The sequence below is a fragment of the Pungitius pungitius genome, chromosome 12, assembly GCF_949316345.1.
Source record: "Pungitius pungitius chromosome 12, fPunPun2.1, whole genome shotgun sequence".
NCBI lineage: Eukaryota > Metazoa > Chordata > Actinopteri > Perciformes > Gasterosteidae > Pungitius > Pungitius pungitius.
Window position 1 is genome coordinate 46489 of NC_084911.1, and position 17646 is coordinate 64134.

A 17646-nucleotide genomic window follows, 5' to 3' on the forward strand; every position below is an offset into this window, starting at 1 on the left:
TAAATGACATGTAATGTAATGTCAAACGGAGCTGCCAGCCGGCTGCACAGCCCCCGCGGCTGCACAGCCCCTGAGGCTGCACATCCCACCCAGAGAGTCTGCATTCCTCCCAGGGAGAATTGAATAATCCCACTAGCCGCCACAAGAGGGGGCCAGGTGCCCGTGAGCTCGGCAGACTCATCAGCAGTCTGTTTATTGCCGTGAAAACCTCTGTCTCTGTCTCTCTCTCCCTCGTGTGCACGTATGAACACGGAACATGTGAATAAAACACATACATATATCTATGTGTGTGTGTGTGCATGCGTGGGTGTCTCTACACGCGGCAGAGCTCAAACGCGGGCCAGGGGAGCGGCCCGCACTGTCATTGACGACGCGTAGACATCAGTGAATGCAACGCTTTTATTCAACACAGTGACGGGCCAACGTACGCAGCGGCGGGGGCGCCCTGCTGCTTCTTCACCTGGATCCAACTCCTCATCTCAGCTGCTCCTCCTGCAAACAGTGTGGACTCTTAGTTTTTAAATTCCCTCATTTTAAATTGGCTGACAATGATCTTCTGGCCTGTGATGAGGTGAAACATGTTGGACAGTTCATGACACAATAAACATTTGCACAGTGTGGACTCTTTTCAATTGCTTGTCGTTTTAAAAGCATGAAACAATGTCTCAGGGGCCTGCATAACTAACCAAAACAGTGCCCACGCGTCTGCACGGAGCCAGAGGATGTTCCAGAGGCTACAAAAACACTCTGTAAAGCTCTCAGAAAGCGAGGCTATAGAAGGACATTCCTGCGGACCATCAGAGCGCAGGTTCGGGAGGACCCCTTCTTCGCCCGTTTGCCTGTTGGAGCGCAGCAGCCGCCTGGTCATCTGATTCCTTTTGTTTCCACATTCTCTCCATCTTCTTTGCAGCTTCAGACTACAGTGCGTAAACATTTTCGAACCCTTCAAACAACCACAGGACCTTTTCTGGATTTTAAACTAATAATCGGCTATAGAAGGAATAGAAACCTGCAGGATCTCCTGGTTCACGCGGCACTCAAGGACGGCAGAATATCTCCTAAAAATCCATATTTTCAGTCTATCAAATACCTGACCAATAGACTTACCAACGTTGGGGTCCCAGTCCATCATTGGTTCGATCTTGAGTCCACGAACTTGGTGTACGGCATACAATGCACAAAATGTCTCCTTATCTACATAGGTAAAAAAAAAATACACTTCAAGCCAGACTGAAACAGCATATCTATTTTATAGATAAGATGAAATGTTCATACAATGTCATATTTCTGTTCAAGAAACATAGAAAACAACCTCAGAATTTCAGGCCTGGAGTCCAGATTGGGCTGGTCAGGAGCCCAAAGGTGGCGAGCTGAGAAAAACTGGATCCTGAAATTAAATACAACAGTTCCCAATGGCCTCAATGAGGCATTTGGGACACTTTTGTGTCCATAGCCTTTTCAGTGCCGGTTTCATACATACACAAATTTCATATGCATTTACATGAACCTCTTTTACAGACTTATACTGTTTAAAATAAACTCATACTTACCTTAAGTATACATACATACTCGTATGAAACACCTACTTAACCTATACACATATTCACAGGAAAATGTCATACTTACCTTATATACATATACAATGATATATAGATTCATCTTAAACACATACACCTATTGTTTTTAGGTTTTTAGTTTAACTTTTTTATTTTTATTTTTTGTTTTTTACCTGTTTCCCCCGCCCCCCCCCCCTCTTTTCTTGTTTAGTATTCGATTTGTCTTTCCCTTCCGCTGGACGAAGAACATAAACACACTTAAAGAGATAGAAGATGATGGGGAGAGAGATCCACCTATTTATTGTGCCCGTGCCCTGTTGTCCGACCTTGGTCAGACAACGCCTACTCTCTTCTCCTTCACCTAACCACCCCCCCTTTTTAGTGTGGAATTGCACTAATTCCTGGATTTTCCACTGTTTGCACTTATATCTTTTGTGTTTATATTTATTTTTTTGTCTATTTATTTATTCCCTTATTATTTTATTCATATATATGTATATATTTTCCTAGAGGTGGTGTACTGCAGGCTTATGCTTTTGTTTTGAATTTTATGAATTTTACACTTTATTTTAGTCAGGGAACACCTGTGTTTTAATCTGTCTTTCCTACTCATCCCATTTTTAGCATGTCCCCCTCACAACTTTGAATTGAATGAATTTTATGAGGGCCCCCATATATATATATATATATTTTATATTATTCCCTATTTTTTTATTTTTATTTCTTTATTCCTTATTTTAATTTTTTATTCCTCTCTTGCTCTGTCACACGAACAGTTTCTTCCCTTCGGCAGTCGGGCTCATCAACAGAGCCTGAGGCCCCCCCTGACTGACTCTCAATCCCATGTTCATTCACTTTGTCACTTTCACTTGTCACTTTGTTTTGCTGTTTTTTTATCTTTATTTTTATTTCAAATTTTATCTTTATCTCTTCTTTCTCACTAACCCATAGCTTTAGCGTACTAACTCATAGCATATATCTTATTATACTTTATCTTATTACAATTTCCATGTATGTCTAACATATAATGGCAATAAACGTTTCCTGATTCCTGAATAAGGTGTAACAATCTCTTTAAGCAAAGCAATTTAGCTGACACTTTTATCCAAAAGCTACTCACAATGAGTACATTTCAATCGTCGAGATATAAACTATAAAATATTCATCAAATAAGCAGTTTCAAAAAGCTATAGAGAAGTGCCATTATAAGTAGTTTGTTAGTGTTTTTCTCAAGTTAAGTCTAAAGAGGTATAGTCTAAAGAAGTGTGTCTTCAGTTTGCTGAATATATGCCTTTGAAGAGTTGATTACATTTTATTTTGATTAATTAAAGTCTGAATTTAATGAAGATACGTTATTCTTCATTTTTTTCATTTTATATTAGTCTTCAATATTTGTATAATGTATTTTTAGAATGAACTAATGATTTGAAAATGTATGATGGGATCTAATGAACATGTGACCTTGTGTGTGTGTGTGTGCGTGTTAGAGATGACACAGTACCTGACCTCTCAAGTTTCAGTCAGAGAGAAAAAGCAAGGCGAGGCCAGAAGATATCAAACAGACAGCTAGAGTGAGACAGACAGAAAGTCAGTCAGTCTGACAGACAGACAATAAGCAGAGACGGATGTTGTCTGGAATTATTCATTAAATTAACATCAGAAGCAGGTAAGTCTGAATTATTAAGTGTTTACCACAACTGACTGTGTATGTGTGTGGATATGTCCGTGTATCTTTGTTTGTGTATGAGCGTGCGTTTTGAGTCTTAGTTTTCTCTATTCTGGTCTTCTACAAGATGAGATCCAGGTGAAAAAGGGATTCAGGTTGGCATGATGACATGTAGTGTTGCGCATTGAGTGGTCAGGAAACATATTAAAGTACAGGAACCTTTGAGGTCTACACAAAGAAGTCACTTTATAATCATAAATGAACCAACTAAAATGGAATTGATAAAATCCCTATTACACTTGTTCTAGCTTTAACGCACCCTATGTGTGCATAGACGTGTGGTTGTGCATGTGTGCACACCTGCTGTGCTATTGTGAAACTTTTACTCTCTCAAACTGATACATCACTGGATCGTCATCAGATCAGCTGATAATAACTCTCAATGATTTGTTACATCCATAGACAACTTCTCTTCTCTTACGAACTGTTCAGATTAAATAGTCCCAGAAGGTTCAATAGAAACAAGACTCCAACCTAAAACCAGCAGTCTAAAAAATAACCACTCACCTACAAATGCAACTTATATACTGCAAATGTTTAAGCCTTTGCGTCAGTTCACATACGTTGGTTAGGGTTAGGCTGACACTTGTTGGTTTAAGGTTGAGTTTTAGTCTTAACCCCTTCGCGACCAAGCCCGTTCTTGAAATGTAACCTCAACACTAACAACTTTTCAACTCAAACAAGTTTACTTGACTAGACCGGGAGAAACCGCTTGATTTAGTTAATTAGTGTTAGCATAGCTTCAGAAGCAAACACACACACACACGATGCAGGCAGGCAAATCTAACACTTTCTTACAGTTATTGCACGACTTATTGGCAAGACTGACAGCAAGTGGCCAAGACATTCATGGCCACTCGCTCTCTACCACATTGAGATTGTCCTTCATACATTTCTTTGATGTCATTACCTCTTCCACTGAGAAATACAAGATGTCTTTTTTTAACTATACAACCACAGCTTCTGATTCAAGGGGACATGTTGGAAGACACCAAGCATTTAAAGGCCAACTGTCTGTGTTCAACAAGCTGATCAGGGATCAGATACTACCAACTGCTGCCACCAACAACTGGTACAGTCTGATTTAGCTCAGTGTGGCTGTGATCAGGATAACTGCTAACTGTGCAGGGTTACAGTGAAAGGTTAACATCCTGCAAGAACAAATACTGTTTAGCAAGTCGGATTAGCAGTGCTAATTTCAGTTTAGCATCTTATGACTGCTATAAAAAGAGGTGGCAGGACCTGATAAGGAAGTCTTTAATATTGATGGATGATTCCACATATCCGGTTGCCAAAGCTAAATCTGATGCACTTTTGTTAAAAAAGCAAGGAACAAGACTTGTAGAAGCCAAGAGGGTGAACTTTGAACCCTGAATTTTCTATCAGTCAAAGTAAAGAAATGTAACTAACTAACTTTGTTCCTCTTTCTTAATTAAAGGATTTCATGTCTACAGAAATGGTAAAATGGTAATGTGATTTATCCTTGAGCCCCGGCTGAACTATTTTCTCTTAAAGGTGGAAGGTTTGAGTATAATAATGTAATAATGAAACACTTAGGGATCCATTGGTACATTGTACTGGTATGTCATGTTGGCTGGTCTGTAAAGGGGCTCAGTAATAGTCCAAACTTGGAAAACTTGAAAACATGGCATGGCGATTTTCAAGGGGGCCCTTGGGGAGCAACAAGCAGCTTGTCAGAAGCAGAGTGGAGTGTGCGGGTTGGGATTTAGGGTTTTACCATGTCCAGTTGAACAAGACGATGTCCAGTTCTTCCAGAAAATGACCCAAAGAGCCTGGCGGATGGTAGAGGACAACGTTTAATTGTACCGGGTGAGTAACTGTCACAGCATGGAATTCAAAAGACAGTGGGGGGGAGGAAGGGTACGGAAAAAAGATCCATTTGGGTGAAATGAGTAAACCTGTGCCGCCACCCCTTCCGGTGGGTCTGGGTGTGTGGCTGAAGGACAAGGCAGAGGAGAGAACAGCTGGGGTGGATGTGTTGTCCGGTGTGATCCATGTCTCAGTGAGAGCGAGGAAGTCAAGCGACTGCTGGATAGCAAAGCCAGAGATGAAGTCTGCCTTGCGAGTGTCACGGTTTGGGTCTGCTCTGTCTTATTTTGTAGTTTTCATGTCTCTTGTGTTCCTGGGTAACTTCACTTCCTGCCTTGTCCTGTCTTCCCCTGTAATTGTCTGCCGTGCCTGATCGTTTCCACCTGTGTTCAATCACCTGCACCTCCCTTGTGTATTTAAGCCCTGTGAGTCCCTTGTCTGGTGTGGCGTCATTACATGTCAACTTTCATGTGTCAAGTAAGTCAAGTCAAGTCTGTGTCGTGTTTTCAAGTCCAGGTCCCTGTTTTTGTCTGTTTTGTTTTCTCCTCCTTCCTCCCTTTTTTGGTTGGAGCGATTTTGATTTTGAGTTTTGACAATTAAAGTCTTTTATTTTTCAACTCCGCATCTGAGAGATTACGACAAAGAATTGATCTAGTCCGAGGGCGGTAGTATCTACGGGTAGAAATGCGAACAGGTACAGGGATAAAACACATAGTTGCGAATGAATATGAGAGGCGCCGCACTCAGCCGCCCCAAGGACTCCACGAAAGACTCCTTTTGTCTTTGTTCTGCTTGTCTTCGTGCAGAGGGTCTTCGCTAACGCTTCACCTAGTCTCCAGTTAAATACTCCTTCGTTAATGGAAGTCGGCTGCGGCTGCGCTGACCACTCCCCCGTCGTTAGGAAACAACAGGTTGATTGCCCTCAGCCGAAACTCATCCAAATGCAAAACGACGAGCACTTTGACACCCTAATCAGTGAACAACAACTAGCAGTCTAGTTAGCTTAAAACACGAAACGGTAGCAGATAAAGCAAGTAGCAGTCAGGTTCCACTTAAAAACAGCAGAAGCAACAAGTTTACACAAGAAAAGATACTCAATCCGATTTCAAGTCTCCTGGATGTCTGAAGATCTGGTAGAAGAGATGCACACGGGGAACTCTAGAGAAGCTGCAAAGATAAACTAATTGGGGAGTATCCACAAATCTGGCCTTCATGGAAGAGTGGTAAGAAGAAAGCTGCTGTTGAAAGTAAACCAGAAGAAATCCTTTTTAGAGTTTGCCAAAAACCATTTTGTGGGGAGTTTTTCATGTGCTGATGTGAGGGTTTTGAGACAGAGCATGTTGCATGTATAAAGACTGTAAAGCCCTCTGAGGCAAATTTGTAATTTGGGCTGTACAAAATAAAATGAATTGAATTCAATTGAAAGAGGGTGCTCTGCTCAAATGATTACTAACCCCTGAACCAGAGGGGACGGGGGTTAATACTTATGCAAAGCACTGTAAAATAATCACAAATATTAAAACAAGCATAAGTATTATAAGTTTGTTGGGAACTGGGGCTGGGGTACCAAGATGAGGTGAGGCATATCCTCACCCTCTTCGAGTCCAGACACTGGTGGTGGTAGAGAATAAGTTATAATATCATTTTCTTGCTGATTGGAGGTGTCAGGGGTGGTAGAGGGTTGGTTCTGGCTGAAATGACAACTGACAGCAAGAGAGAGAACAGCTTGACAACACTGACGCGATGGTTCTGGTTTACAGAAACTGTGCCTCTGCCCCCAATCAGCTTATGGCATACCCACCTAGACAGTGGAGGCCCCTGAGGCAGGCATTAACTTTTCCAGTCTTCCTGTTTGAATTTACGCCTAAGCTTCTTTTATTGGACAAAAATACTAACACAAACCATTTGAACTCCATTAGCCTGTCATTCACTTCATTAAGGACACTCTAGCACTTACATTCACAAATACTTACACACACACATTTAATTTTCAATTCTATGTGGCTTTATTGGCATGAATGTTTAAAAACACATTTTCAAAAGCTGTCAGAATACATAATTACTTTATAATATGAATATGATTGAAGCATAACCACACACTTTTTTTTTGTTGCAAACTAACAGAGAGAGAGAGAGACAGACAGGAAATGCCTAGCGTTTCTCACTGCATCCCACAACATTCTGAAGTCTACAGTTGCACACATGGACACATGCAACCACGTGCCCACACACACACACACACACACACAAACAATGTGTGCGCATTCAAAGAAGAATGACTGTTCTCTATCAGTGCGACACAGCGTCACACTGCTGGAACAACAACTCTGATAACAGCTGTGTGTGTGAGTGTGCACGCATGGCTCTGGGTGTGCGCCCGTCTGGCGGACAGACACTTCCCCCTCTGATCGCAAGAGAAAGCAAGACTGATATTGAAGGTCTAACATTCAATAAACCAATTGCCGATCATTTTTTATACCTATTTCTCCAGAACAATGGCTTAGCTTAGTATGAAGAAGGGGACCAGAGTGAAACAGGCTTTCAGATTCAAGGTCAGCTGATTGTCAGATGAAGGTTTAGGGTGCCATGTGTATTTAGTCTATTTCTCACTGGAGCCTTCTAGTGGTGAGAGACTCAGTGACACCAAACCAAGTTTGTCTCAGACTATGTGTGGCGTCTGTTATCACAACGACAAGAGGCTGACCGACATGTGGGTGATGGACTCAGTCACTTGCACACACACACCTCCAGTTTAAAGCTGAAGAAACCGACAGCCTTTGGACACAGTAAGACTTGGGTTTTCTAATATTATTATTGGTTCTCTGGTAAGATATTTAATCAGTTGTATCTTGACTTAATATTTCAGGGTTAGTGTTGACATATTATGTTGTATTGCTATAGCTTGTTGATCCGTCTAGTAGCTTACATACTTTTTTTTCATGACTTCTATAAATTCCTGTCAATTTTCTTATACATGTTTTGTAATCAATGCTAATAGTCACATCCAGGTAATGTTTGCCAAAGTGTTGGCTAGCTTTAATGTAGACAACTATATCAATCAAATTATTCATATTTCAGCCCATGTCACAGGTCCCAGTGGAATGTTGGTTCAAACCTGTAGAGCCTGTCAGTAAGGTTTGTGAGAAAAGGAGCTTCAATGCTTCCCTAGTTAGCTCCTTTAGCAGAGGAACGACTGGACCATCCTTTACGAAAGGAAAGGAGAAAATTTCCTCCCACAATTCCTTACGACGGCAATATTTAAATAGTGACATATAATTCGGCCATTCACGACAAATAAAGATCATGACCGAGAAACACTGATCATGTAAGTAACAGTTAGTTCATTTATGTTGCAGCATTGTTAATGAAGTAATACTTTAAACCTGGTTGCTTTATGTGATCTGCATGACTCAGCACTGAACAACACATGAAGACATCTAAGATGCGCTCCTTTATAGGACTTTATAGTCCTGTCCAATTTTTGGACAATCTCGAATGCAGCCTGCACCTCCTCACCATGCATTCCCTCTCAGATTGCTTCCCCCTGACTAGCATCTCTGCCTCAGTTTTACTTACCTCCTGGATCAAAGATCTGCTCCGGGTGTGTCTCCTCATCACCTAATCCAAAGTCTCTCCTGAATGAATGTGTCCGTCTCATTTGCCCCGGGGGTTAGGTAAGAGTTCAGTTTAAAATGTAGCGCTACGTAATAGAATTCACTCAAATATCTACCGATATAAATGTTATGAAATAATAGATTGTCATGAAGATGTCATGTTATATATTTTATGTCTCCCAAACAACATGATCTCTGTTTTGCTTAGATTTAATGATAATTTATTTTCATCAAACCATAGTTTTACTTTATTTATTTAAGTTGTGATTGTCTCGAAAGTCTGCTTCAAATTCTCACCGGAACAAAAAATATTGGTGTCGTCTGCAAACCGCTGGAATAAACTGCTACTTGTCATAACTTTAACTCTGTCATGCTTCCCTCACCCCATACAGCCCCTGACCCAGACTGCCCCCCTCACCTGAACGCCCCCTTCCGTCAATGTACTGCTTCTCATGAATACAAACATTCCAATGTACCAACACAGATTCATAAGAAATACACAACATTTCCAGGAGCCGCTGTTATTAGTTATTAGTGAGGGTTAAGTCACTTTAATGCCTAAACTTTCACACTTTAGAGGTTAACTGATATTCTACCTAAGCTGAAGAGAACAACGTGTGTGGTGACATTCAGCTCTGGTAGCTTGGACATATTCTGTAATATCTTAAGGCCACAGTTAGCTTATATACAAATAGATTGTATCCTATGCAAGGAAAAAAGTCCTTGTCTATCTGTACTTTAAGGCTTATACTTTCGAGGTTGAAAAAGCAATGGTAGCAGCGGAAGTAAAGCTGATGACACAAGCAGGAAGTCCTATCGTAGGCCAGACCGTCCCATTTCAGAGACAGCTCGGTTCAGCCTATGTGGTTGTTGGAGGATCCAGGCCAGGTCTACCGATAATTGAGACACTGCTATTGTATGGAGTACTGTGACTCTCCTACCCCCACCCCCATATGGTATGTAGATGCTACACAGCTTATCTTTCAGTCTTTGATCTCCTCCAACAAAGAAATACAATGTAATCAGTAAATAGTATTCATGTTTAAGTTTATGATCCAAATCAAAGTAGGGAAACGGTGACATCGCTGATTGGAGTCAGCAAGGGACAGCTGTAGAACCTGTGTGTGCGCATGTGTGTGAGTTGCTGTATTTAGCTGCCTGAAGCCTAATATTTGTGGGAACTAGCAGAGTCTGATAGACGATCTGACAGAGAGAGAGAGAGACAGGATGGTGGACTTTGTGTTATCTGAAACATGCAATAACCAGTTTTGACGTGAAAGAATTAATTTAGGACAGTTAGATTAAAAGCTCTAAATTGTTTTTATGAACAATATTTTTACCAAACGATTTTAAGCATATTAACTGAACTGATTTTCAAGGTTCACTTGTAAGCTCTATATTTACTCAGATTTTTTAATGTGATCCGTTGTTTCTGTATCTACAAGTCAAAACATCTTAATCTTTAAGAATCTAAAAAAACAACACCACTAATTTTGTATTAAGTGCCGTGATATGTTGTGACAAGTGACCTGTGCATCGGGTTATCCTTCTCAGTATCAGAGGTTTGATCCCCGGCTCCTCCGGTCCATGCCGATTGTGCCCTCTGGCAACATACTTAACCCCAAATGCGTATGAGTGAAAGGCATGTTAGAGAAAGTCCAGTCATCAGTTTGTTTTCATCAATAACTTGTCTCTGTGTTTTTACATTTGAGCAGTAAACACCACCCCATTCATAGTCAGCCGTTATCAGGGAGAATAGCTAAAGAGAATCATGTAAGTGAAGTGACTTACAGCCCTGAGACAGATTTCTCCAGGAAATTAATGGAAGTGTATATAAAGTCTCAAAATGTTCCCTTAGTGAGCATGTGCATGTGTGTGTATCCGTGCGTGTGTGTGTGTGTTTGTTTTTGCGCGTGTGTGTTGGAATGAGCTGGGTCATCATAGCGACAGCAACTTTACACCACAGGGTCAAATTAATGACTTGCAACAGCTGTTGGTGCCATAGCAACGGAAGGGTGGGGTAAATCCTGGCAACGATGAAGACACCAGAGACTTTGTGTGTGTGTGTGGGTTTGCTGGTTTGTGTGTGTATATGTCTATGTATGAGCAACTGTGTGTCTGATTAGCTATCAAACTGACTGTAGATGTGAGGTAGAAAGAAGTCTGCAGGTCAATAGATGACCATTTAGGAAAAATAATAACAATGATATTGAACATACTATAAAAACAAACTTTGAAGGAATGATTTTCTATCAACAAATATATTCTAAGTAAATGAAAGTGACGTGTGAAAATGTGGCAAATCATCTGAGCATACAGAAACACAAACAGACAGACAGAAAGACTGACAGAGAAAGCTAGGCCATCACAAAAACGTTTATAGTTACCTAGTTTTTTATGACATCGTCATTAAAATAACATTTTTTATCTCAGGAGACCGGTCCATCTGTCTTCTTGTCTGTGCTACTCTGTCCTCCTCTCTGTCCTCTTGTCTATATGAGCGTCTTAACAGACCTGCGGCTTTCTGGGAGTTTTTTTTCCAGATGTGTGAAGCAGATTAACTGAAGCTGGTTCTCCATTTTTGGTTTGACTCTGGGAACAGAAAGTAAAACGCTTCCCAGAGGACCTAGGGAGTCGGGATGGTTGATAGGGTAGGTAGGTATGGGTTCAGACCTAAATTTATTTTAGTATAGGTCTGAACCCATAACTAAACCAAGATTTCAGGATTGGTTTATGGTTTTTAAACTCAGCAATTTAGCTGTGCCTATCCCCTCAAACTCAAATGACCTGGGGGCCGCAGGAGGCAGTATCTGGGTGAGGCCGGGCCGCATCAGGTATTCCAAAAAAAAACTTTGCTAAAAAAATCCAAACTTCTCAAATGTCATTACTAACATTTATTTAATGGCTTCTTCTGAACATGAATATAATATTAAAGAACATGAACCCTGGTTCTGTATGTATGGGATTGCGTTCCCATCAGATTTCGTCCCCACACCCCAGTCACAGGCAGACACAGCTGTAGCGGCTGCTACTATACACGCTTCTCTGTTCAAAGCACGGGGGTCTGAGCCGGGATGAGCTGTGGATCTGCGCTTTGACACGCTGCGGTGCACAGTGTAGTCCAAAGAGGGAGAGGAGAGGACTCTATGAGGCAGCGTCATTGTGTGACCACAGAGTTCAAATGCAGCTGGCCACTGTCTGTGCCTTCAGTCACATCATCACATTTTTGTGCTTACTTTGTGCCGGCGTGTTGTTACTCAATGACGTGTTATAAACTACTGAGGTTTAGAATAATCTGTCTGCATAGCTCCATGAAGAAGCTCCAAAACCTCACAGCGCAGCGTGTGCGTAAAGGAGCCATGGTGTCCCTTCATCTTCATGTCCCTTCATCTGATGCATTTTTAGTCAATAAAATGTTAACACAATAGTACATATTTGACCTTTTTTACATTTAATGGGAAGCCGAGCTTCCCTTGCAGTCTTAAAGAAATCATGTCATCAGCTTTTTGTGTTTGAAGTTGAGACGAGGGAATGGAGTAGCACTCGCTGCTGACACAATCCATGCCTGTGGTGATATACCAAGGTGCAGTGGTTTGTTGCCTTTGTAATTGGTGGTCGGCCACTCCACGTAGAATGCCTGAAAACAAGTGTTGCTAATGGAAGATGACCAAAAGTTATCCAATTCCACTGGAACATTTAGGTTCTCGGTAAGTGTCAAAAATAATTTTGGATCTCCAGCTTTGGTGACCATAAATGTCTTGATGGTAGACCTTTCTCACCAATGCCATGAAGTCGATTATCATGGCGTGTGTTTGCCGGGAGGGGGGGGGGGGGGGGGGTTTGGACCTTTTATCTATTTGTGGACTGTTTGTGGACTTCAACAGGTCAGGTTATGATTTGGCATTCTGAGTGCAGAGTTGATGATCTCATGTTGGGGTAGCTCCTCAACTGTGACTCCATAAACGTGAGAGCTTTGATTGTCTCATCTTTTATACCTGCTGCGGAAGCAAAATTCAAGGTGGTATTTGGCAACCCTAACCCTATAAGTAAACTTATTATATATTATTCTAAAATTATATATTATATTAAATATAATTTAAAATCTGAAACCGAAAAATATAATATAGTGAATATCAAAAAAGAAATACAAGTGAAGAATTTTAAAAAAAACCATTTCATTCAAAAAAATAATAAAACTGAGTCAAAACTATATTTAACCCGAAAATATTTTTCATACACTTAATTTTATTTTGAATACAGTGTTGAAAAACAAAACTTAAACTTTCAGGTTCACATTTTTTATTTCAAATGAACAAAGCTTTTGACCTGGATTTGCTCCATAAAATCGCACAAAAGGTTTTGCTAACTTGTGAAAATAATTTCTTTATTTTCATAAAACATGAAAATGACAGGGTGAAATGTCTTTACCAATGAGTGAACACCTCATCAGACTATACTTTGACTAAAAACACTAACAAATTGTAGCACTTAAATTGTATTTATAATAGCTCTTATCTATAGCAAGTTGTAAATCCGCTAATTTGATGAAATTGCACTCTGGTTCTTCTGAGTTTGTATCCTTATGGTTGAAATGCAATTGTAAATCGCTTTGAATAAAAGTGTAAGCTAAATTACATGTAAAGTAATGTATTCTGAGCAACATGCACAGCAAACTGACAGATCTACTTGCAGGAGTTAATAACAAGAAGACTGAAGAATTGCCCCAGGATGCCAGGATGGCGCCTTTGCTGCCCCCTGTTGGTTCGGAGGTCTTCAGACGCTTCACTCCATCCTCGTTGGAGGAGATCCTTAAACATCACAAACTCCTGGAGAAGGAGCAACAGAGCAGGAAGGAGAAGAACATAGAGGTACAACAAATATTGATCAGCTCTCAGTTAAAATGAATCAATACGCTGAAAACAAGCATTCAAAAGATTAAAAATGAGCTATGATTTGCCCGAGATTAAGTAATCAATCAGTACTTCATTTATATGCGGATTAGCCGAGGATTACATCACAACAATCTGGCTCCAAAGAACACACGTTTGTACATTAAATATCATGCTTATTCAGTGATTTCAGTTTGTAACAGTGTGGACTCCAAAGTAAGGTAGCTTGTTGGATCAGCTTGGGCCGGGCCCAGTAATGGGTCGATCCAAATTTGAAATGAATATGTAATCTTCAACTGCTTATTTGGGGTCAGGGCGCGGGGTCAACAGCTCTAGCAGGGGATCCCAAACTTCCCTTTCCTGGACCACAGCTACCAGCTCTGACTGGGGGATCCCAAAGCGTTCCCAGGACAGTGTGGAGATGTAATCTCTCCACCCAGTCATGGGTCTTTCCTGGGGCCTCTTGCCAACTGCTCATGCCTAGACAGCTCCATAGCATCCTACCAGATGCCCAAACCACCTCAACTGACTCCTCTCAATGCGAACGAGCAGCTGCGCTATTCCGACCTCCTCACAGATGGCGCAGCATTTCGGCTGCTTGTACCCAAGCTGGTCTGTCGTTCCACGATCAGGATGAAAACTGCAGTGTTCGTCTTTGATCCGTGGTTCAATTGAATTCAATCTCAATTAAATGTATTCCAAAATTGTTTTTCTGGTTGACAGATAGCGGAGGAAGATCTTCCTAAGCCAGCCAGCGACCTAGAGGCCGGAAAGCCACTCCCATTTATCTATGGAGACCCACCTCCTGGACTTATCAACACCCCATTAGAGGAGCTGGATCCCTTCTACAAATCGCTGAAGGTCTCTGTCTCTCTCTGTTGAATGGTATTCAATCTGATCAGCAGAGATCAATAAATCTCTTCAATAAATTAAATTTATTATCAGCTTCAGCTTCAGGTTTCACTGCTGAGCCAAGTAATGTAATCAGGAGTCTCTTTCTGTCTTTCGGTCTGTCTCTTTCTGTTTGATTATCTTTGTCATTCTTTCTAAGCTTTCTTTTGTTCTGTCTGTCTCTCTGACATTTCTGTCCTTTTGACCTGACTGCATATCTCACTTACCTGTCTCAATTTATGTCTCTTACGTATCCTTCTCTACGATCTGTTTTTCTCTCCTAACTGTCCAAATCTGTCTTTCTGACCTCCACGTGTCTCTGACCTTTCTGCCCCTCTGTCCATTTGACTTTCCTAACTGTTATCTTTCGCTCTGACTTGTCTATCTCTCTGGCCTGTCCGTCTCTCTGCAGACATTCATCGTTCTCGGTAAAGGAAACATCATCTATAGGTTCAATGCTGAGTCAGCCTGTTACCTGCTCAGTCCATTCAACCCTCTGAGGACTATCGCCATCCGGATCCTAATCCACTCATATCCTTTATGATGTCTGAATGTGATGTCCCTCTAACCCAATCCCATTCTTTTATCATGTCTCACTAACCCAAACCTATTGTTTATGATGTGTCACTAAACCAAACCATATCCTTTATGATATCTCACTAACCCAACCTTGTTTTATAAGGTTTCATTAACCCAACCATATTGTTCATGAGGTGTTATTAACTCAACCCAATTGTTTCAAATTAACTTTTTTGATGTCTCACTTACCTAACCTTGATGTTTATAATGTCTCACTAACCCAAGAGTTAGCTCTGAATTGCAGGTATCTATTTAACAATCAGCTGATGATTTGTTTTTCTTCCTTAAAAAACTAACTTTATTCAGTTGGTTCATAATGGTAACAATTCTGGCCAACTGTGCATTCATGACTCTGGGTGACCCTCCAGCGTGGAGCAAAACTGTGGAGTAAGTCCACACACATACAAGAACACAAATAATACACACACAGCACCATTGTGTTCTGTCTCCATACTTCTGAAAACTGCAGTTTTTTGTTGCCAGGAGTTACGCCAAGGTGTTTGGGTTGCTGGGAGAGGGTGGTGGGGGGTGCCTCATTTCAGTGTCATGAGCCTCTCCAGCATGTTTTACCCTGTTGAGTAAGATTCTTGAGTCTACATTATTGGGTTACTTTGTTATGTTATGAAATTACATTTTGCACTATGTAAATACTGAAGATTAATTTTGGTAGCTCCAGCTCGTGGTCACAAATGGTGCGACTGAGAAGCGTTAAGGTCTAGCGGGTGCCACGGGTTACGCTGATCTGTTTCGGTGGTGTGGAGAGGTTGTTGGCGTATGCCGGCATCTCGGTGGCGTAGGCCTCACCTACAGCTAGCGTTTCGTTGCTGAGTTACGTTGCTGTGATATGTTGCTAAGTTGTCATGCTCAATTCGTGGTATTACCTTGTTGCATTACCCGATTGCCTTCCTTGTTGAGGAACATTCTTGACATCCATTTTAGGTTACGTTGTTACATTATGTAAATACTGAAGATGAGCTGACAGTTGGCCACTCTGTTCTGTTAGCTCCTACTTTTGGCCAAGAATGAAACTAGGAGGCCGGTTTCAATGAGCCCTGGCTAGAACTGGCTGCAGCTGTATTTCAGAACTTGCAGAGAGGGGCCCTAGCATCTCGGTGCTGGGTGCCCCTACTAAGCTAGCTGGAGAGGTTCAAGATTTATGGGTGGTAGCTGCAACGATTAGTCGTCAATTGTGAAACACATGTGCTCTTCAACATGCTCTACAAAAAAGTCAATCATGGTATGCAAATGCGCCTAACTAGATTTTCCGCCATTTAGAATTTTGTAAAAAACACATTTTTAGCAATTTCTCCTAAACGCTGAGTTTGATTGCCACACAACCTTCGGTGGATCATTATTGGTTTAATGTGCCCTTGATGTATCAGAATAGTGCTGCTAACTCATTGTTTCGATGAGATATGGGCTAATTAACTTTGCAAGGGTGTGGCTTAATCTGTCAGATTTTTAACTTCCAAATGACTTGGCCTGCACTCACTAATTTTTGAAGATTAGAGGGCGGTGCAATTATTGGTTGAAAATCTGCCTTTTTAGCCTCTTTTTGGCTATTTTTCATGATTTCTTCAGTTGTAAAAGACCAAAGTCCCCCCAGGGGTTAAACCTGATTCTTTTCAAAATCGCGTAGTGTGATCCTGAGACCTTAGGCTCTAGAAATTGCATTTTGCCGGAAGAATTTTCAAACTATGTGTGTAGGGAGCTTTTTCAAAAAACCACCATTCGCCACGAACGTTGAAGTTGTTTTGACTCGACCATACTTTATCTAATCTGCTCCATATTTCTCATATAGCATGAATTTCTCACCCTTTAAACAGACCGATCTCCTCCCAGTGATTAAAACCGATTCTTTTTAAATCCACGCAGTGTGCTCTTGAGACCTTGGGCTCTAAAAATTGCATTTTGACAGAAGAAATGTAAAACTGTTTATTTTGTGATGGTCCAACAGAATGTCCTGGTTATCCCTAGGTGACACCTTGGGGACGTGTACTATCAACCTGAAGTGGAATGGTCAAAAAAGTATTGAACGGTTGCTTTTAAAGCTAATCTGAAAATGACCAAATGTAGTCTGGTGATTGAGATATTGAAGGAAATTCGCGATTCTTCTTCACAATGCGAGAATATGTTTTACAATATACACAAATCTTTATAAGCTGGGTCTAATTCTAAATATCTTTCTAAAATAAGAACAAGACTGGAAAAGATCCTGGCAACAGGACAAGATAAAATATAAAAAAAACATAAAAGCCTTAAGACTTTCCAAATGGTGTAGACATGACTGCTCACATTTTTTATCTAAACTGATTTCAGCAGTTAAAAAATGCTCAATTGTCTGGCACTGGGGGGTGTACCAGCACCATGCAGGTGCCCTTGTTTTAAACCAAGGAAAGGCCTGTGATGGAAGGGATTCACGGTGGGACAGCTACTGATGGATCCACATACAGAAACTGGGCTCTTCATTTTCCAGTACTGCATATCAAACCCAATCACCCATTTATATGGGCATATGTGGAAATCATCTTTGATGTTAGACATTCTTCTATGGCCAGGGA

General features: G+C 41.0%; 1 protein-coding gene across 4 annotated transcripts in view; it reads left to right on the plus strand.

Moving 5' to 3' along the window:
- The first annotated feature begins 3083 nt into the window (after positions 1-3083).
- Positions 3084-17646, plus strand: part of scn4ab (sodium channel, voltage-gated, type IV, alpha, b) — a 39403-nt gene continuing 24840 nt past the window's right edge. For 3 of the 4 annotated variants that reach the window (XM_062565895.1, XM_062565898.1, XM_062565897.1), the window contains exons 1-5: positions 3084-3222; positions 13419-13594; positions 14339-14476; positions 14919-15036; positions 15382-15472. In XM_062565895.1, coding sequence (XP_062421879.1) covers positions 13463-13594; positions 14339-14476; positions 14919-15036; positions 15382-15472 — 479 coding nt within the window. In that variant the 5' untranslated portion in view covers positions 3084-3222; positions 13419-13462. Of the gene's footprint in view, positions 3223-7833; positions 7899-13418; positions 13595-14338; positions 14477-14918; positions 15037-15381; positions 15473-17646 lie in introns of those variants that run through there. The other variant, XM_062565896.1, reaches the window with a different exon arrangement.